Here is a 22,220-nt window from a genome sequence, read left to right on the forward strand (position 1 = left end):
GCAGAGTATAGGATCATTATAGTAAATTTGTAGGTTAAAACACTTCTCCAGGTATTGTGAAGATCTCTGCAGAATCTTGACGCTATCTGAAACATGCCATTATCCCAACATTTCCTTCCCTGGGATGTGGTTAGCTATGAAAAGGCTAATGGGGGGGGGGGGGGGGGGGGGCAAGGTTAACCTTAAACAAGCATGCTCTTGACCAAGTTAGCCATCACAAGCTGCTATGGTTAGCCCCAAACCAGGACAATACCTATTCTGGGAGGCTAACATTCATCAAGAGAGCTTAGGCGCTAGCTCGCTACCGGTTCAACACAAGGCTAATCTGCTAAACATTTTGAGGGATTTAAAAGTCTGAAAAGCCCTTCATTACAGACACACGTTCATTTAGAACTTATTAACTGAGACAATCTCAGCAGTCAAATCAAGAAAGGGCTTATGGCTCATGAGTTCTTCGTGGCTAAAGGATATGTAATGCCATGAATGAATACATTAGGAAATAAAATGTCATAACTTATCAGACCTGCTGTGCAGTTGGGGGAGGGGGGGGGGGTACTGGGGTAGCCATGGAAAGGGTTAATCAAACTTCAACCACAGTATAACAACGTTTCAGAGACTAACACCACAAATGATTCTAAACACTCAGTGTGAAGATTTGAGAGTATATATATATTTTTTCCTTTCTTTTGGTAGCTAAATATTTAATTATTGATATTTTATTCATAGAAAAGTTAACATGTACACACGCTGACACTTGTCACTAGTAAGGAGTGGTGGGATTGGGACCTTTATTATTTGGTGGAATTCACTCTTGCCGGCGCGCAACAAATATACTGTGTATGCAAGTAAGAATATAATTAGCTAGAATAATAAATCACCATGCCTTGTAAACCAGGAAATGTTAACAGAGCCTACCCACCCTCCCCAAAATAAACAAGATTTTTTTTTTTTTTTAAAGACAAAAGTTAAGACTAGATTCTCTCACTGGCTTCTTCAGTCTTCAATCCACATGTGTCACCAGTCACTGATGCCATGGGGTTTGGGTGTGTCTTTCGCGCCACCAAGGAGTTGGTTTCTCGAGGTGGGATCGGCTAGCGTACTCCAAACCCAGGTGCAAATGCACTAGAATGGGTCGGAATATTCACGTCTTCTGTGGGCCTGGCTTGTCTGGTTGGTATAGTTGGTCAGGGGTTTAAACGGACCACGTTTTGGGTTGGCAAATGGAGTGTCAACATATGTTGACTGGGTTATGCGGTCACTGGAAAGCCGTTCCTTGTTCTTCAGACCAGGGTGCTCCACCTTCGCACAGTAGTTTGGGCATATGAAAATCCTGCATGGTTTGCCACAGTCACACAGATCAGAGAGGTGAATTTACTAGTTGGCTAGTCTTTGCAATTTCCCCCTTCTCCCTATCAACTAAAATTACGTGGGCAGACTTGCGTGACTGCATCAGGGTTCCTGTGAGACTTGGGCGACGTCCCGATTCTCCACCCTATCCCAAAGAGTGCACTCGTACACTCCCCCTCATGGATTTCAAAGGAATGGACTGCTGTGAGGAATATGGTGGAAACTCCTTCCAGGCATTCTTGCACCAATCCAATGCATGAGTGAACACTTCAGGAGGTTGGAGAATCTGAAAGTAGCCTTGGCTAGCCCGAGGAGTGGAGGGATCCAGATTGAGTTTGTGTGAAGGTGGGGGACCTGTGTGTGGTGGGCTAGTGCAGGTAATCGTCCACAGCAGCGAAGGCGCAGGAGCCACTTCCAGAGTGTGCCATGATGGACAGGCACTGGGCGGCCTGTCCCACAGCCTGGGCCAGAGGGGGCTGCTTGGGCAGGTTATGAGTCTCTGTGGGGGAGGGTGGGTAGAAAACAGCTATGTAAGGACTATATATATATATATATATATATATCACTCCCATAGGCAATGCATAACACTCACAAAAAAATGAAAAGGTAGCTAAGGACACAGCTGAATGAGTAACTTGGGGGGGGCTGTGTAAGGGCCTGTGTGCACATCTTATTAAAATTAATAAAAGACTGATTCAACACCAATTTTCGAGACTCATACATTTCTAACATCATTGGGCAATGCATTACACATCATATCCATGACATGGGCCTAGTAACTAAGGACACTAAATAAGTCAGTTCCACATAGCACACCCATAGGCAACGCATAACACCTCCACATACACAAAACAGTAGCTATGGACACCGCCAAATGACTAACTTCTTAACCATGACTCAAATCAAAAAATTATAACTTTCCATTTATGACCACGTTGGTAATTAACCGCTCCCTCATTCGCTGGCATTTTCAAAGGAAAACGATAACGCCCCGGTCAACGCAAAGCTATACAGAATTAGCATTATTCTAATCAAAATGCTAAATTTACAGGGCCAGTTTCCCAGACAGAGATTGAGCCAAGTTCTAGACTAAAAAGCATGTTCAATGGAGATTTTCCATCGAAAGTGCTTCTTAGTCCAAGACTAGTCTTTAAATCGGTGTCTGGGAAACCACCCAAGAGTGTATGACCCAATGATGTACAACACTTGACTGCTGGCCTAGGAATTGGTTGAGGAGAGGCTCTGAAGTGACAACCAGAAGTGGTGTAGCTACCTAGAATTGCACTGTTGAGTGTGGAACACACCGGTTCCCTCTGGATAGAGTCCAGCTGGTAGCCCACTGGGCTAGTCCACGGGTCCGAGTAGGCCAGCAGACTGAATGCATCCTACAGAGGGAGATGGGACGTGATAAGGGACATACAAATAGAGGAAAAAGACAGCCAAGAAGAACAAGAATTTGGAAGAATGTAAAAATCGTCGCAGGGAAAAGGCAGGGTAGCAGAAACAGCTGTTAATGAGAGATGGAAACAGTGAGTCATGGTACAGTAACCTCAAATTGTACACTAAGTTCAAAGTTGACAACAGATCATACACTGAACAAAAATGTAAATGCAACATGTAAAAGTACTGGTCCTGTGTTTCATGAGCTGAAATAAAAAAAAAATGGTCCATATGCACAAAAAGCTTATTTTGCTCAAATTTGTTAAATTAAACCACCCACCTGACAGACATATCAAGAAGCTAATTAAACCGCATGATCATTACACAGGTGCAATGAAAGGTCACTAAAATGTGCAGTTTTGCCACAGATTTCTCAAGTTGAGGGAGCGTGCAATTGGAATGCTGACTGCAGGAATGTCCACCAGAGCTGTTACCAGATAATTTAAATGTTAATTTCTCTATCATAAACTGCCTCCAACGTTGTTTTAGAGAATTTGGCTGTATGTCCAACCGGCCTCACACCACATGTACCCACGCCAGCCCAGGACCTCCACATATGGCTTCTTGGCGTCTGAGGGTGGGGGGAGTATTTCTGTCTGTAATAAAATCCCTTTTGTGGGGAGAAACTCATTCGGATTGGCTGTAAAACCTTGGATGCAGCCATGGGTGGGCATATCCCTACCCACTGGAGAGCCAGGCCCACCCATGGCTGCACCCTGCCCAGTCATGTGAAATCCATCAATTAGGGCCTAAAGAATTCATTCCAATTGACTGACTTCCTTATAGGAACTATAATTTAGTAAAATATTTGAAATTGTTCAGTGTGGTAGTGTACTGCTAGAGAAATACTGTTTTGAGATGTTGGATGTAGTTGTAGACTATGTGCAGTGCTGCAATGTTAGACACAATGTGGTGCGACGTACACGCAAAACATTCACAGCCAAGGTTTTACAGCCATTACATTGAGCCATTGATCTGAAGTCGTTTGAACATAATTGATGGAGAGTACCTGGAGCCATTGATGTGAAGTCGTTTGAACATAATTGATGGAGAGTACCTTGAGCATCTTCTTGTTGACCGAGTTCTTGCCGCATTCTCGGCGTAGGTGCTCACTCATGCTCTGGAGCTCCCGGCCAAAGTGGATCATCCTCTCTATGGCTGCCTGGCTTCCCCCGCACAGCTGCCTCTTGGACTGGGCTGACTCCACCTCTGTGGACACAGAACCAATCAAATCGTGCACGTCACACGAGGACATCGCATTCAGCCACTCAGAGGGTTGCTTTGAAAGATGCAGACAAGAGTCAATCATGTCAGTTGTACAGCCTCTGTTTTTGTAAAAAAAATTACATCAGAATATAAAAAAAGTGCAATCTGGGAATCTACGCAATGATCATTTAAATTTTGGCTATATACACCCATTGGTATCTTGAATAATAAGTTAGCCTCGTGAGTTTAGCACAACCGTCTTATCGTAACCCCCAAAAGATGCATTACTCCATTGTTGACATTCGTTTGTAAGCAATGTATAGCTTCAAAATGTTACAACTATCATGTGCATGTCATGGACTGTCACTCACCCATGTCTGCGTCACAGTCCTCTGTCTGGGCTCCGTGTTTAGAAGTGCCATTGAAGAAGCCATTGGAGGAGGACTCGGTCACTCCGTTGGTGAAGTGGTCAACCTCCATGTCCACATCAGTACTGGGGGGGGGGTAAAACAGTAGGTGTGTTTGAGTGGATCCGTTTTAAAGATTAGAAATTATATTTTATTTGACAAGACAAATAGACAACTTAACATTCATACATTTCAACAAACATTGACATCACACTTCCTCAGATCCACATTTCCAAGTCTCTGCCCCATAAGACTTCAATTGTTTGTCTTTAGCACCCCCCAAAAATAATTTATATTTCAATTAAGCATTTGATTCTTCCATTCTCGTAACATTGGAGTATCATTTGAGTTCTAGTACTTATAATCGTGATAACAAATTAGTTATTAGGACTGCAAGCCGATTTGTAAATTCAAAGTTTTGCGCAGTCCCACTGCAATGTAGGTCGATCCTAAACCTGCGTTTTTTGGGTTGTGTGATACGTTGTGTCAATACCTTGTTTTGGTAGAAGTTAAGCAGGCTGTGCAAGACTGTTGGTGTTTACCGTTGTTTATTTTATCTAGTGTTGGATGCATGTTGAGGCGTTTACAAGCTACCTAGTATTGAGTAGGGTGTTCAGTACATAGTCTTATGCTCATGTTCAGTACATTATAGCCTTGTGCATGTTCAGTACCTGGCGTTGGGCTGCTGCAGGCTGTGGCTGCCATTGAGGGAGCTGAGCTCAGCAGCGGGTGCAAGGAGGGCTGGGCCCGGGGGGCAGGGCTTGTGACTGTGGGGGGAGGGGTGGGCCTTACTGGACATCACCCCATTACAACAGCCGCCGTCAAATCCTGGGAAGCAACCAGGACAGTCAGATGAAAAACACCATACAAGACACAAAAAGATGAATGGCAAGCTAAATAAAGTGCACCTTAAGTATTTGACTAAATTCATTTGATCCAGGACTGGGTCATGTTCATGGATAAGGTTTAGAAATATTTTGCAACAAAACAAGAAATGCAATACTTTTGGACAAGTGCAGGTAGTCCCTCCCTGTTTGTTAGTGTTCTTCCGTTTGGTACCTATTGAACACGCCCCAGGGTCATAGTTATAACAGCACACTGTAGCAGAACATGAAACGGGACAATTTCAAAAAGTACCTTCCTGTTTCAGCCTGTTAAGTGCCTAATGAACACAACCAGATGTGAATATACACTGCACAAAAACATAAAATGCAACATGTAAAGTGTTCGTCCCATGGTTCATGAGCTGAATGTCCACCAGAGCTGTAGCCAGAATTTAATGTTAATTTCTCTCCCATAAACTGCCTCCAACGTTGTTTTAGAGAATTTGGCTGTATGTCCAACCGGCCTCACAACCACACCAGCCCAGGACCTCCACATCCGGCTTCTTCACCTGTGGGATCGCCTGAGACCAGTCACCCGGACAGCTGATGAAACTCGGTTTGCACAACCAAAGAATTTCTGCATAAACCCTCTGAAGCTCATCTGCGTGCTCGTCCTCACCAGGGTCTTGACCTGACTGCAGTTTGGCATCGTAACCGACTTCAGTGAGTAAATGCTCACCGTCGATGGCCACTGGCACGCTGGGGAAGTGTGCTCTTCATGGATGAATCACAGTTTCAACTGTACTGGGCAGATGACGACAGCGTATGGCACCGTGTGGGAGAGTGGTTTGCTGATGTCAATGTTGTGGCGAGTGCTTCATGGTGGCAGAGGGGTTATGGTATGGGCAGGCATAAACACTACGGACAATGAACACCATAGAATTTTATCGATGGCAGTTTGAACGCAGAGATACCGGGACGAGGCGCATTGTCGCGCTGTTCATCCACCTCCATCACCTCATGATAATACATGGCCCCATATCGCAAGGATCAGTACACAAGTCGTAGAAGCTGAAGATGTCCCAGTTCATCCATGGCCTGAATACTCAAGACATGTCACCCATTGAGCATGTTTGGGATGCTCTGGATCGAAGTGTACGACAGCGTGTTCCAGTTCCCACCAATATCCAGCAACTTCGCACAGCCATTGAAGAGTGGGACAACATTCCACAGGCCACAATCAACAGCCTGAGCAACTATGTGAAGGAGATGTCGCGCAGCATGAGGCGAATGGTTATCACCACAGATAGATTTTTTTTAAGGTATCTGTGACTAACCAATGCATACCTGTCATGGGAAATCCACAGATTGTTCAGTGTATCATACCTGTGAGGTAGGCCTGGGAGCCGCTTGCTTTCTGTCTGGGGCTGCTGAAGGGGCGGGGCGAGCCCGTGTAGCTGTCCTGGGACTTGGGGCTGCGGCCTCCCAGGCAGCGCACCTCGCTGTCCGTCCCATTCACCATCTCGATGAACTGTCTCACCCTGAGAGACAGTGGGATTAAGTGGACAGGGGGAGGGTTACAAAGATTAGGCCTATCCAATACAACCGTCAACCACCACATTAAAAATACAGCATCAATTAAGTACAGAAATACCAACAGACAAGGCTGCACATCAATGTACAGTCTTGCCATTAAAGGGTAAGTTCAGGAATTTACAACCACTTCCAGGGTGAGGAACCATCTAACAACAAGTTGTAATATCCTGAGCTTCCCCTTAGAAGGTACAGTTCCTAAATGTGGCAAAATTGCCTATCCCTCGCCATTACTCACTTTAGCATAAATAAGAGGTTGGGGTTACTCTCCAGTAGGCTGGGGTACAGCTGTTGGGTGGTCTCAATGGCCTCTCCCATTCTGCCGGACAACACCAGCTTCTGGATCTCTGCAAGCACATCCCATTTACATATTGGGAGGAGACTTAGTGTGACATGGCATTTCCCCATTCGTCTCCAAGGGTACGAGAGCGGCAACATTTTAAAGTGTTACGGACAATAATTTATTCTAGGCCCATTCCATTTTGGCCCCTAGGCAGACGTGTCCCTAAGAAATATTGTAATGGCTCCACCTATGCCAACTACCCATCAAGTACTTTTACATTTTGTGAATGTAGCATATAATTCTAATATACTCAAAGCAAATACACAAGTCAATGACAGGACACACCCTAAACATCTTTCACACAAGCATGACTCACTCTGTCGGTTTTTAATGGAGGCCAGTTCCTCATGCACAGCCTGGTCTGTGGATTTGGCAAAGGCTTCGGCTGTGGCACAGTAACTATGGTGGACCAGGTAGGATGCCACCATTCTGTGGAGACAAAGAGGTGGGAGAAACAGAACAGCTCAGAGAGAGAAAATACAGATTACAAATAATGATATGCTGCCTTCAAATGCTGTTGGGAATTTGGAAATACGAGGTTCAGACTCGGAAATAACCACTTAAAAACAAGTTGGAAAATTTGAGATTTAAAAAAAGGTGGCAATAATACAAGTCAAACCAGATGGGAAATGTAGTTTCCATTGGTGTGTACAGCTACAAGGGAAGGTACTTACTTCTGGATCATGGACTGCCACTCTCCCTCCCTGTCCCCTATGGGGAACCTGTCGATCTGGGCCTGGATCTTAGTCCGCCACTCGCGCATGTAGTCCTCGATGTCGAACACAAATGGGTGCTGGCCAAAGTTGGCATCCACCACCTCCCCAGGGGTCTGCAGCCCCACTGTGGGGTACAGGTTGGGCTGGGGGCACAAATATACTACGATGATTTGTTAAATCACAAACAAATTCTCTTAAAATGTTGGATGTATGGTTCAAACATATGCTCTTATTTTCATCAAACCACTCGAGGGGAAAAGTTCCATATAGCCTCAACCACAAATGAGTGAGTGAGTGTATATAATACAATTTCACAAGCAAGATAGATCAAGGAGCCGAGTTGATACCAGGTGTGCATTCACAAGGAACCAAACGAAACTGGGAGGGACCTACCTGAATTTGTCCGCTTAAGAAACGTTTTTGTTCTCCGTTGCAAAACATTTCACTACAGTGCGCAATAATGAACACACTCCAGGACGGGTTGTTTTATAAGGAGCAGATAAACAAAACCACAGCGACATGGTTCAGGATCCTCATCTAACTGATACATATATATATACACACACACACACACACACAGTATCTTAGTTTAGCTGACAAAGTTGGAGTCAAAAGAACTTTACGTCGTCAGCTGTGTTTGAGCATTCAACAAACGCTTCAGACCAGGTAGCTATTGCTCTTTCCAAAGTCAAGACAATATACCGTTAAAAAAAGAGCAGAACTTGCCATCCATCAAGAAAGACTCAACCATTACTTGCATGGGGGGGGGGGGGGGTGCAACTCAATATTAGGACGGTGTTCCTAATGTTGTGTAGACCCAGTGTATATAGCAAGGTAAACGATCCCGGATAACATTTACAAAGAGAGAAAGACATAGGACTATCCGTACCAAATTTAAGATGGGACAAATTGTGCCTGGAAATACAAATTTAAACTGGTTTAGACATGATTCTTCTCCCCCATGGCTGAGTAGTGACAAATATGGTGTCTCATATTGGCCTGGAAGAGGTGGTCTTCACTGATATGACCCTTAAAACGCTTTGGTGCTACTATTGCTCACAATTTCTATTTGCCGCAAAGCTTTTTAAATTAACGATTAAAAAAAGAACAATGATTGTCCACTTAACTAATTGAATATGAACCCCCACATTATTAACTGGAACAGAATATGGAAAAATATGACCTTGACATCCCATAATCCAAACCACCAACTTATTCATTTTAAATTTGTTCAGACAGTATAACACCAAGGAAACATTTTACGATGAAATTTGCCTCTGGCAGAGGGGGGGTTATGTATGCATTTATTTGATTGTTTTCGTACCTGTAACCCCCCTCTGAAAAATGACGACTGAATAAAAGGTTGGTCACAACAAAAAAAGCAGTTCAGGAAATTAAGTGGAAGTTATGGAAAGCGAGTTTTACATTGGCATATTCAAGAAATAAAAACAATCCCACGACGACTTGGGTTGCATTCTCATTCGGCATACTCTGGTAGTTCCCGCCCCGTTTCATGCCTAATGAACATGACCCTGGAGTTAGCAGCGGAGGGATTTCTCAAAGCCCGTTTCATGGTCTAACAGAGAAAGGTCAGCTCCAGTGGAGTTGACGCACATCACCGTAGAGCCCAGAGAAACATGAATGCTGGCTTGTGGCCAACAGTTTCTGCTCAATGGATTATTGTTTTGGCTAAAGCAGTCGTATTTTATCCTCAAACAAGTGGTCATTCTGCTGGTAGGGGGACGGCGCAGCCAGCGCTCACCCCCCACCTCAGTGCAGCGAAAAAAAGCAGACATGTAAATTAAATTTTTTGGGAACTTTCAAATGGCATAAATTATTCAATCTTCACATATTTGTTTTATATATCGGATCCTCCAGGCAGCAAACACCATTCAAAATATGCATTGTTAACATTAAAGCTACAGTCTGGGATTTGGGAAGCTGTACAATGTTCAATTAAAATTATTGATATTTACCCATTGATTCTTTAAGAATTGAATGCATAAAAGTCCAAATTAAATTAGAACAACTGTCCATCATAAGCCAAACTATCACGTTTTATTACTCCAACCATTGTTTACTTTGTTGTTTGTAAACAATGTTCATCTTCAAATAGGGTTCAAACTGGTAGGCCTGATCAACAACAACGAGACAGCCTATAGGGAGGAGGTCAGAGACCTGGCCGTGTGGTGCCAGGACAACAACCTCTCCCTCAACATGATCAAGACTAAGTAGATGATTGTGGACTACAGGAAAAGGAGAACCGATCACACCCCCATTCTCATCGACGGGGCTGTAGTGGAGCAGGTTGAGAGCTTCAAGTTCCTTGGTGTCCACACCAACAACAAACTAGAATGGTCCAAGCACACCAAGACAGTTGTGAAGAGGGCACAAAAAAAACTATTTCCCCCCCAGGAGACTGAAAAGATTTGGCATGCGTCCTCAGATCCTCAAAAACGTTCTACAGCTGCACCATCGAGACCATCCTGACTGGTTGCATCACTGCCTGGTATGGCAACTGCTCGGCCTCCGACCCCAAGGCACTATAGAGGATAGTGTGTATGGCCCACTACATCACTGGGGCCATGCTTCCTGCCATCCAGGACCTCTATACCAGGCAGTGTCAGAGGAAGGCCCTAAAAATGGTCAAAGACTCCAGCCACCCTAGTCATACACTGTTCGCACGGCAAGCGGTACCAGAGCGCCAAGTCTAGGTCCAAGAGGCTTCTAAACAGCTTCTACCCCCAAGCCATAAGACTAGTGAACATCAAATGGCTACCAGACTACTTGCATTCCCCCCCTCTTTTACACTGCTGATACTGTTATTATCTATGCATAAGTCACTTTAATAACTCTACCCACATGTACACTACCATTCAAACGTTTGGGGTCACTTAGAAATGTCCTGGTTTTTGAAAGAAAAGCACACTGAAGACCTGGTACAACGCTGGGTACTACTCCCTTCACAGAACAGCCCAAACAGGCTCTAACCAGAATAGAAAGAGGTGCACCGGGGCCTTCCACTCCTCTTTGTATTCTGGTTAGAGCCAGTTTGCGCTGTTCTGTGAAGGGAGTACACAGCTTTGTACCAGATCTTCAGTTTCTTGGCAATTTCTTGCATGGAATAGCATTTATTTCTCACTACAAGAATAGACTGACGACTTTCAGAAAAGGTCTTTATTTCTGGCCATTTTGAGCCTGTAATCAAACCCACAAATGCTGATGCTCCAGATACTCAACTAGTCTAAAGGTCAGTTTTATTGCATCTTTAAAATCAGCACAACAGTTATCAGCTGTGCTAACAATTGCAAAAGGGTTTTCAAATGATCAATTAGCCTTTTAAAATTATAAACCTTTTAAAATTATAAGCACAACGTGCCATTGGAACACAGGCGTGATGGTTGCTGATAATGGGGCTCTGTAGATATTCAATAATAAATGTTTAAAAAGCCATTTCCAGCTACAATATTAATTTAAAACATTGTCTACACTGTATTCCTGATCAATTTGATGTTTTTTATTTAAAAAGTGCTTGTCTTTCAAAAACAAGGACATTTCTAAGTGACCCCAAACGTTTGAACGGTAGTATGCATGTATTACTTCAATTACCTCGACTAACCGGTACCCCCTATATAGCCTCGCTATTGTCATTTTACTGCTGCCCTTTAATTACTTGTTTTTGTAGGTATTTTTCTTAAAACTGTATTGTCGGTTGATAAAATGTGATACCATCTCTTGGATATCGTGAAATGTTAGTCCATGCAGCGGGAGTGTGATCAATGAATGAGGGGGATTACATTGCCCTAACCCCATCCCTCAGCTCAGCTGTGGACCAAAACAAGTGGCAGGGGTGTCGCCTAGTTTTTTTTTCAAATCCCAGAATGTAGCTTTTAAAGACAAAATGGCCGGTGGGATAATACTTACCGGTAGATCGGTAAAGGCTATTCCTAGAGTACAGGAGAGAAGATAAAAACATCAACATACATTTCTTCATCTCTGACTGAATATCCTATGTTGGGTACAGGAATGCATGATGCAGCATATCAATTCAAACCATGGATGTTCAATTGGACAAAATGTTGCCTCTAAAATACATTAAAGGGTGGGATGAAATGTGATATGCAAAGAAAAGTATAGAAATGTGCCTTTACGAGTCAAATTATTCAGACCAGGATGAGACAGAACAATATTGTGTGTCATGTGTTTACATGTGGCGTGTTGTTTGATAGTGATATGTTGTAAATAAATAACTGTTAATAAAAATTAAAAGGTGGGGCAGGCATTATGTGTTAGCTCAGAGTGTGTACATTTTCATTTTCCGGTTCCAAACACCAGAACTAGCCTAAGAGACCTTTGTCCAATTTAGGAAATCCCCCCCCCCCACAATAACTCCACAAAAAGTTCAACTGAATGACACAGCTTAAGTTACATAATGAATTATTACATTAGTTCAATTCATTTTTATGTTCTAGAGCAGGTGTGTTCCATACCTAAGCTGTGGCCATTCTTTGTGTAGAAACAGGTGTTGTTGATGAGGTTAACGCAGCAGCCAATCACGTCGCCTGTAGTGAACGTGGGGCCGTAGGGCTGCCCCGTGCCGGAGGAGCAGAACGAGTGGCCATCATCTCCGTGGTAACCATACGAGTGTTTGTCCCAACCTGAGAAAAACCGCACAGACATTGTCGTCACTCTGAAAGACGCCGCGACTTACAATATAAACTGAACAAAAATGTAAGCACAACATAGAAAGTGTTGGTCCCATGTTTCATGAGCTGAGAAAAAAAATAAAAAAATCCTCAAATGTTCCATATCCACAAAAAGCATATTCCTCACCTGTGCTGGGAACAATAAAACACCACTTTAAAAATGTGATTTATGGTCAAAACACAACACCTGCAACATCGTTTTAGAGAATTTGGCAGTACGTCCAACTGGCCTCACAACCACATGTAACCACGCAGGGGGAGGAGGGGTTGCTGAGGAGTATTTCTGTCTCTATTAAAGCTCTTTTGTGGCAAAAAACATATTCTAATTGGATGGGCCTATGCACTAAAGGCCCACCCATGCCCAGTCATGTCAAATCCATAGATTAGGGCCTAATTAATATTTTTTTATTTATTGACTGATTCTTATATGAGCAGTAACTCAGTAAAATCTTAGAAATTGTTGCGTTTATATATTTTTAGTATAAGTACCTCTTCTCTATAAGATAGTACTTTATTAAACCCCAAAGAGGAAATGTGTTTGCACTAACCATCACACACACACACACTAGAAGCAACACTTCACCAATGCATCTTAAACTAAATGTTCAGATTAAAAAGCCTCACAGCAGAAGATAAGGAGTATCCGTTTTACACCTGGGTAAAATATAGGCCTATCGATCTGCCATGGCACTGGTTAGATTAGAAGCTCACATTTATTTTAGTATAGGTTTTTAAAAGCTATGACCTAACATGTGTATTGGAGTGTTACGCTAATTAGGTCTTCTGCTATAAAATGTCAAAATAATTTAATAATGTTCTCATTTGAAAACTCATACATGTATTAGGTTTCCTAAGAATTAGCCACATTACATTTGACACTTATGTGGGTAACATTTTTTTTTTTTTTAGCAAGTTAGCAACTAGCCATTAGTGATTACTTATCCATGATCTGGCACTGCTCTGTCTGCTGTTTTATAAGACTGCGCTGCATTGCTATGCCGTGGCCCTTTGCTGGGCCCGCCCTGTGTCCTGAAGTGTTACAGGATGCATCTCAAATTGCACCCTATATAGTGCACAAGTTTTGACCAGAGCATGTGGGGCACTATATAGGAAATAGTCTACCATTTTGGATGCAGGCCAGTGTCAGAGAGAGACACCCTGCACTGCCAGATAAACAACCCCCCTCCAACATGTGACCCTGTCCCAATGGTGTCATGTCAGGCCAGATAATAAGCAGCCTGTCTGGCTTCTAAGGGCACACCCACATGAGTTTCAGACAATACATACTCAAAAGAAAAGACAATCCACTGAAACACACACAAGAGTATGTTCATCACCAGCACGTCTTCCAGACAATACACACACAAAAACGAATTCACATAATGCCCCATCACAGACAGGGACAATTCACAAACCAAACCGTCTTCCAACACACCCGAAGACCAAGGCAGAGTCAACCTTGACACACAAGCTATAGCTTTCAACAGAGTCGCCTTACCAGGGAGTCTGTTCATGTTGACACCTTGAGCCGAGAGACCGATACCCATGTACCTGATAAACAGAAAGATAGCAGGGTCAAAATGTGTGATGATCCAGGCATGTTAACAGTTATAAAGTATTGGTTCCGCTGGCTACGGATATCTAAACTGCCTCAAGGGAATTTCATGAATCACACCAACATGATGACACCCTCATGCAAAGGTCAATTCCTAACTGTCCAGAGACGTGATAAGCAATGGAAATCAGGGGTGTGTTCATTAGTGCACACCATAGCAAAAGTTGAATTGCAAATGAAAAAGTGTGTTTCTTAGGCAAATTCAATTTACTCCCCCCCTGTTTTTGTTCCGTTTGGTTCCTAGTGAATACACCCTAGGAAAGAGTTAATAGGCCGATTAGTTGGGGGGGGGGTCTAATCTCAGAATCGTTAACCATTACAGGGAACTGATGAGACGTCCTCGATTGAACAAAATGTTAACTGTAGACTATGATTAGTGAAGTCAAAAGGGGTTTGCGTGGGTAGAACCCAATTCTGTGCATCCATCTTACCCATCTCGGCCTTTACTGATGATTTTCACCTCAAAGTAGTAGACCCCGCAGGCAGCTGGGATGGGATGAGTGGCTCGTACGGATGCCGCATCTTTAGGGGTCTTTCCATGACCTGTGGGTGGATGGAAGCGATGGCATGAATGAAACAAGACACCCTGTAATCAATTCAACCCCTAGCGCTTACCCGTAGGCACCGCTTTAGATCTGAAACAATTGGATAGGCGTAAGTAGTATGGCAGAAATTCCCTCTGGTCAATCAGACGGCAGCAATTACAACTACCATATTGCTTAAACCTATCAGATCTACTAGAACGCTGAGAGGTGTGGGCGGAGAAATTGGAATTCAGCATTAGGTGAACAGGGGGAAAAAATGCTTTTTCCCCTAGCGCTGAGCGATTAGTTCCTTTTGAGGTCGATTATATATTTTTAAATCACTTTGGAATTATTTTTTCAACATTGCACGATGCGGGTTGAATGCTGTAACGGAACAATTAATAAAAAGTCCCATGATGGTAGTGAATGCTTATCACTTAACCATCATATATTCACATGACTTTAATAAAATATTTACATTTGTTTTTTTATTATTATTTAATTCCAAGTCATCTATAGAACTGTTGCCTATGCCCTAACAAAATGACTTTCATGAATGCTGAATACCAACTATCAAAATCACTTAGACCGTGCATTTCAGGTAGATACCTTGAAGCAACTGCTCTATCCCTCTCAATTGGGCATTCTGGCTTCCTTCGTCTGCCTAACAAAGCAGGTGTGAAAGAAACAAAATCAGACAAGTAGGCGCGCAATGGATTACGGTCATTGTAGTTCATAACAATTTCTTCTGCACTAAACTACCGTATGTCGACTATTTGGCCTGTTGTGAACTACAACTCCCTGCGTCACACAGTTAAGGTTTGATCTAATTCCTGTAGAGAAATTGCATGATGTGCGCATTGAGCTCACAGGAAAAAAATACAAATAGAACGAGATGTTCAAGTAGTAGCTAAAAAAAATTAAGTTCATTCAAAACCACTTTTTTTATTGCGTGGGGGGGGGGGGAATTCTGATCCACAACAATGGTTAGCCCACATTAGGAGACCACTAATGAGGTGTGGGAGAATATTATTATTTATACATCTTTCCTACATGTGACAGAGTTTTTATTAACACCCACCCGATTGATACTGTGCAACTCATCAGAACATTCTGCCAGCTCGACTTCAACAACATTCATTTGGGAAGGTTGTTTTGGGAAAGCCGTTAGAATTGTTCATTCAAAACAGCGCAAGATGACCGAATTACGCTTGGGAAAGATTGTGGACCAAAAAGTAGATTTCTGGTTTAAATATCCATTGTTAACTTATCATTTAGCGGTAGATATACTTTTGGTCATGTAGTGTGTGGACACCTGCTTATCGAACATCTCATTCCAAAATCATGAACATTAATATTGGGTTGGTCCCCCTTTGCTGCTATAACAGCCTCCACTCTTCTGGGAATGTTTTCCACTAGATGTTGGAACATTGCTGCGGGGACTTGCTTCCATTCAGCCACAAGAGCATTAGTGAGGTCGGGCACTGATGTTGGGCAATTAGGCCTGGCTCGCAGTCGTTGCTCCAATTCATCCCAAAGGTGTTCGATGGGGTTGAGGTCAGACCTCTGTGCAGGCCAGTCAAGTTCTTCCACACTGATCTTGACAAACCATTTCTGTATGGACCTAGCTTTGTGTATGGGGGCATTGTCATGCTGAAACAGGAACGGTCCTTCCCCAAACTGTTGCCACAAAGTTGGAAGCACAGAACATCATTGTATGCTGGAGCAATAAGATTTCACTTAACAAAACCATAAAAACAACCCCAGAATTCCTCCTCCACTAAACTTTAGTTTGCACTATGCATTGGGGCAGGTAGCGTTCTCCTGGCATTCACCAAACTCAGATTAGTCTGTCAGACTGACAGATGAAGTGTGATTAATCACTCCAGAGAAAGCAATGCCATTGCACCAGAGTCCAATGGCGGCGAGCTTTACACCACACCAGCCGACGCTTAGCATGGTGTTCTTAGGCTTGTGTGCGGCTGCTCGGCCATGGAAACCCATTTCATGAAGTTCCTGACGATCAGTTTTGAAAAGTGATTGACATTAACCTGTTTATCCACTTGTCCTTCAGACAAGGTGACTGAAAATGTGTTGTTTGATGCAAGAAGCCACTTTATAAAAACACAATTATTCCATTATCATTATTACAGAGAATCAGACCATGTATGCTACCCTCTGCCTATTGGCTACTTAGCTTATGCAAAATTCAACTGGCCCTTTCAGACAAAAAAAAAAAATGGCACAGATCCATATATGGCAATGGTCTATTTGCATATTGGCCTACTGCAGCACCGATTGGTTATGGCGCACAGGCCCCTAGTGGTGCCTGTCAATGCAATAGAATCCAACGCCGATGCGTTCTGGCTACTCCAAAATCTCTCGCATAGTTTGTTTTGTTGCATTGAAAGTGGCTAATATTATGTTGACTCGATCACAATTGCCACAGTTAAGGGAAACGTTGATAGTGTTAACGGGGGAGGGATGTAGAAAGTTGAATGAAGTTCAATCTCTTGCTTCTCTGCGTGGGCTGATATTTCTTCTGCGCGGAAGTCCCAGTGGAGCTTTGCGCACGTGCACAGCTTAGAGGTAACATTGTACATAACCTAACAGCTTTGGGAACAGACTTTCCTCATCAATCATATAGCCTAGATTGAAAATAGCATTATGGATGATTGACTTGCCCAGATGGTTTCCAAAACCTACCTGGGCCAGCAGCCCATGTCAAGCCCTGCATGATCCATAGGTAAGGCTATACAGTGCATAGTCTACAGGTATGCCCGTAATGTAATTCTGAAGTCTAATACATCCACAGTGCGATTTCAGATGTCAAATTAACTACATTGTCTTTTGTTGAATTTATATAACATGCAAACCTTACTTGGACTAGATGATGCTAAACACTATGTATCCATCAGTTTCAATGGGGGAATTTAAATTTGAAGGCATACCGCAAATTCCACTATTGTGGCTAACTTCACCAGAGAGGAAGAGGGCCAACTCTGCGAAAATCTCTCCCTCCAGCAGGTGGTGTTTTTGTTGTTTCGCCCACCAAACGTGGAGTTTTGTATGGAGGCCAATGAGTGTTGAATTTGGCCAACAACAAAGAATGTATGGCTTATTTCCTACATGAGGTTTATTTGATCTAATATAAGTTTCATATTGCTTAAGTGGTTACTAGTGTACTGCTAAGTAGGACACGTGACATCCCGGCAACATTGAGAAAACTTTATCGGAGTTGTCTTGAGATGACTATTCATGGCATGAGGCTAGTAGTATAGCATCCCTCGCCATTGAATACAGGTGGTTGAAATCAACAACCCTCATCGAATAATAAAAAAAGGATTTCGATAATGAGATGTATCCACCAACACAAAGAAAGGATAGGCGGGAGCTAGACAACCCGCCATGCCGCTTTGTGGTCAACGACTCCCATTGTTTGGGCGAAGAGACATGCATCTTGTCAGTATATCTATAATCTTTGGCCCACCCATCTCTGTGAACATAATGACATGCCCTAAAGTGTCAGTCTCAAGTGACCCGTTGTCATCCAAGTGTGGTTCGTTTAAAGTTTGCGCTATGCCTGCCTGGCTGATGCATCAAGGAGCCAGGGTTCCAGTTGACTGCTCCTACAGTTTTGCGTCAGTACTTGCCCAGAAAGACAATTTCCATAGAAGTCAGATTTGAACATTCCTAATAAGGACAGTCATCACCTTTGTGCACAAAACATTCATTGAATTATTCAAATTGTCACAGAGGCTTATTTCCCCCCAGCCATTTCCTGGTTGTTAAATTCTAATAATTAGCCTAATTTCAGTTTGTGACAAAACAAGCTAGTGTAGAGAATCATTGTACCATCTAAACCACTGAAATATATTTTCCATAACCAAAAATATTGTATTTTCAGCTGTTTGAAGCTGTTGCACAAAACAGAAAGCAGCAAAAATTAAACTTAATGTGAAGCATATAAATAAAGCACAGAACAGAGCTACGGCTTTTTAGCCATGCTTTCAATGAGAATGACAGATCTATAAGTCATTCCTATGTGAATTTAGTCAGGTGGCCCCAAAAAAAACATATCGCAGCTTTAACATTTTATATTCATCCAATATCTGCCAATGTTTTTGGATCGTGGCTGCTCCCCTGTGCGCACCGAGATCAAGTGCGCATGTCAAGTTAGGCTGTGTAAACCGGATATAAAAACGGTCCATGAATCGGCATATGCAAACGCGAATAGATTACTTTGAAAACAAAAGGTCAGGCATTGTCTAGTTCTTATTCATATTATAACCTCAGTGGTATGTATAAACACAAGAGGATGTGTAAAGCCACGATGTTCTCTAGACACATCACATACTATGAAGAGATTGTTTAAAGGGTAAAATGCATGGCCTACACACCCAGAAAGGAAATACACTGTTACACCTTGATGTAGTAGGCCTACATCAAACACGGGGAAAAATACACTTCAGGTACCTTTAGTTGGTTGAGGTACAAAGCAAGAGCCTTGATTTTCACTCCAGCCATTGACTTACAGTTGCTACTTTCTAAAAATCCACCATGACATAGCAACCGATTGAATATAGTACCTAATATAGGGCATACAGATCCGAAATGGGTAATGCTGAAGAAGCACATCTAGGCTAGCTAGCTAACTATAGGCCTATAGCTAGACGACAGCCTACACAGGATAAGGGCTTTGCCTTTAGGTGTCGTTTTTTGTTTTGTCAGCTTGACAAAGCTAGCTTGCTGATTTATGTGCCAATTTAACTAGTAGGTTAACTAGTAGATTAATTCATTTGTGAACCCTGGGCCCTTGATAAATACATTTTAAAAAAACAAGCTAGCAGTGGGCCCTGGCATTATAAAATCAGTTAGCCTAATCAGCTAGGGTTACGGGAGGTTTTGGCCGGGGTAGGCCGCCATTGTAAAATAAGAACTAGTTCCTAACTGACTTGCCTAATTAAATGAATGTTAAATAAAAATTACAAATCAGCGGTTGTGACATGTTTATTTACGGACCTGGTCGAGTCCATCTATGCTAAACAGCTGAAAAACAAATAAGCTAGCCAGTTAGGTAGCAAGGTACAACTGACATGTCAATTATGTTTTTTTTTAAAACAAATTATCAACTTTTGCTAGTTTTGACAAACAGTTAGCTAGGACTGCAGTTCGTCCAACTGGAAAGCTCGCTGGCGTAACGTTGCTACTTAACGTTCTTGTTTTGGCTGGGGATTTCGCCAGTTGGTTTACAAGATAGCGTATTGTTGTTGATCATTACCTCGTTACCAACCTAACTTAGTTAACATTAGCTTGACTGTTTTTAGCCAACTAGTGCTGTCAATTCGTTTTGAGAACGATAACTGCTAAGATTAACTGCGAACGTTGGCTAGCTAAGGTAACGTAGCTAGCTAAGAGTACGGCTAGTTAGCCACTGACATGTAACCTTAGCAAAGTAAGCGGATGACGCTAGCTAACGTTAGCACTCATATTTAATTTCATTCACGCGTCATAGATAGTTACCTTTATAGTGCACTCGAAGATTGTTCTGAGAGAGGCCAATGTAACTGAACTTGTCCTTCGGGCTCCAGGATCGAGGAAGCGGGGTTTCAAGTTCGTTTACCGCTGGATAGAGCCGTCTGAGTTGCTGGTTGAGCTCATTTTCCTGCTCGTTCAGAGCCGAGTCTCCGTGAACAACAACCGACATAAGAAACCCACAGCCCGATGACTGTCCAGACATGGCGAACAAACGGGTTTATTTAAGTTAGAAAGACGTGAGCCACCGATTCAAATAACGTAACTATAAGTCAAACGCCTCCACAAACTGTCAAGTATTTTAAAAGCTAACGCTGCTAGCCACAAAACAAGCTAGCAAACTAAATACGCGTATTGCAAAAATGGCTCAATATCTGACATTCGCTAAACACATACAACGACAAATTTAACGAAGAAAACCCATCTCGCTAAAGCGTTTTTAGGACAAACTGAAAATATACGACACGATTTATCTCGCAGATATGATTAGAGCTGGTAGACATCGACACAGTATGGCTAACCTCGATCTTTTGTTTGTTGTCGGTGCTAATCCACACATTTGATTGGTTTAGAGGAGGTCCAGTCACATTTCCTTAAGGACTGGAAAGTACATGCTCAGACACATAACAAACATCAATGTATCCCTCAATGTTCTACCAGGAGTTCTATCCTCACAATGTTCTCAACAGTTTATTATCTTTAGGCTAATTGGTCTGCAGAAACCCCAACTCTATATGAAGTAGTTTTCTCTTGGAAAATGGTGAAGTAGTTCAATTGTAATTTCTTCATCAAATAGGGTAGCTAATGCAATGCCAGCAATGACTGTAGGAAGTGGGGTAATTTGAGGTCTAGTCCTACATTTCCATCACTGTGGAAAATGAAGAAGTTATATAAATGAATAAAGAATCGAACGAACATCATTTGTACATTTTATTTACTATTAACACTGTGGTCACACAAATGAAATAAAAATCTATATAATAATCACCTAATAATGCAAATCCAAGTTGAACCTAGCTCACCTACTACATTTTTTCAAATGCTGTCATCCCCCAGGATGATTAGGCCAACTCTTCCTACACAACAGAGATATTTTCACAATTTGCAGCTCGTTTACAGTTTGTTTACAATGAATATGTTTGAAGCTAGTATTAACTGTGGCTTAATGTAGTCTGTCCTGAGTCTGACTAAATGAAACCTGGATGCAGGGGCGTCATGACCCCATTATTTTAGAGGTGGTACACGACGTACATGAGGATGGACGGGAGGTGGTCCAGACGACCCCCCCCCCCACTCAAATCAAATGTATTTATATAGCCCTTCTTACATCAGCTGATATATCAAAGTGCTGTACAGAAACCCAGCCTAAAACCCCAAACAGCAAGCAATGCAGGTGTAGAAGCACGGTGGCTAGGAAAAACTCCCTAGAAAGGCCAAAACCTAGGAAAAAACCTAGAAAGGAACCAGGCTATGATGGGTGGCCAGTCCTCTTCTGGCTGTGCCGGGTGGAGATTATAACAGAACATGGCCAAGATGTTCAAATGTTCATAAATGACCAGCATGGTCAAATAATAATAATCACATTAGTTGTCTAGGGTGCAACAGGTCAGCACCTCAGGAGTAAATGTCAGTTGGCTTTTCATAGCTGATCTTTGAGAGTATTTCTACCGCTTCTGCTGTCTCTAGAGAGTTGAAAACAGCAGGTCTGGGACAGGTAGCACATCCGGTGAACAGGTCAGGGTTCCATAGCCGCAGGCAGAACAGTTGAAACTGGAGCAGCAGCACGGCCAGGTGGACTGGGGACAGCAAGGAGTCATCATGCCAGGTAGTCCTGAGGCATGGTACTAGGGCTCAGGTCTTCCGAGAGAGAGAAAGAAAGAAAGAGAGAAAGAGAGAATTAGAGAGCATACTTAAATTCACACAGGACACCGGATAAGACAGGAGAAATACTCCAGATATAACAG

At 42.7% G+C, this 22,220-nt stretch overlaps 1 protein-coding gene across 1 annotated transcript; it reads right to left on the reverse strand.

Moving 5' to 3' along the window:
* Positions 1-648: 648 nt before the first annotated feature.
* On the reverse strand, positions 649-20,798 carry ranbp9 (RAN binding protein 9). Its single transcript, XM_039003641.1, has 14 exons — positions 20,245-20,798; positions 14,629-14,740; positions 14,081-14,133; positions 12,367-12,534; positions 11,801-11,823; positions 7,835-8,019; positions 7,477-7,589; positions 7,056-7,164; positions 6,611-6,765; positions 5,072-5,228; positions 4,365-4,486; positions 3,845-3,996; positions 2,621-2,732; positions 649-1,846 (listed from the first exon to the last, which is right to left on the reverse strand). Exons 1-14 carry the CDS (start codon positions 20,459-20,461, stop codon positions 1,716-1,718), a joined length of 1,809 nt encoding a protein of 602 aa, XP_038859569.1. The 5' UTR covers positions 20,462-20,798; the 3' UTR covers positions 649-1,715.
* Positions 20,799-22,220: the final 1,422 nt, after the last annotated feature.

This window comes from Salvelinus namaycush, chromosome 11, assembly GCF_016432855.1.
Source record: "Salvelinus namaycush isolate Seneca chromosome 11, SaNama_1.0, whole genome shotgun sequence".
Taxonomy (NCBI): Eukaryota; Metazoa; Chordata; class Actinopteri; order Salmoniformes; family Salmonidae; genus Salvelinus; species Salvelinus namaycush.

What these genes read in the sequence shown, in the direction of transcription:
- ranbp9 (XM_039003641.1), bottom strand. Translation starts at nt 20,461, where the DNA reads ATGTCTGGACAGTCATCGGGCTGTGGGTTTCTTATGTCGGTTGTTGTT. An exon ending in CTCCCAGGCCTACCTCACAG is followed by an intron (nt 5,229 to 6,610) that starts GTATGATACACT and finishes GTTGCTTCCCAG; the next exon opens with GATTTGACGGCGGCTGTTGT. An exon ending in ACTCAACAGTGCAATTCTAG is followed by an intron (nt 1,847 to 2,620) that starts GTAGCTACACCA and finishes CCTCCCCCACAG; the next exon opens with AGACTCATAACCTGCCCAAG.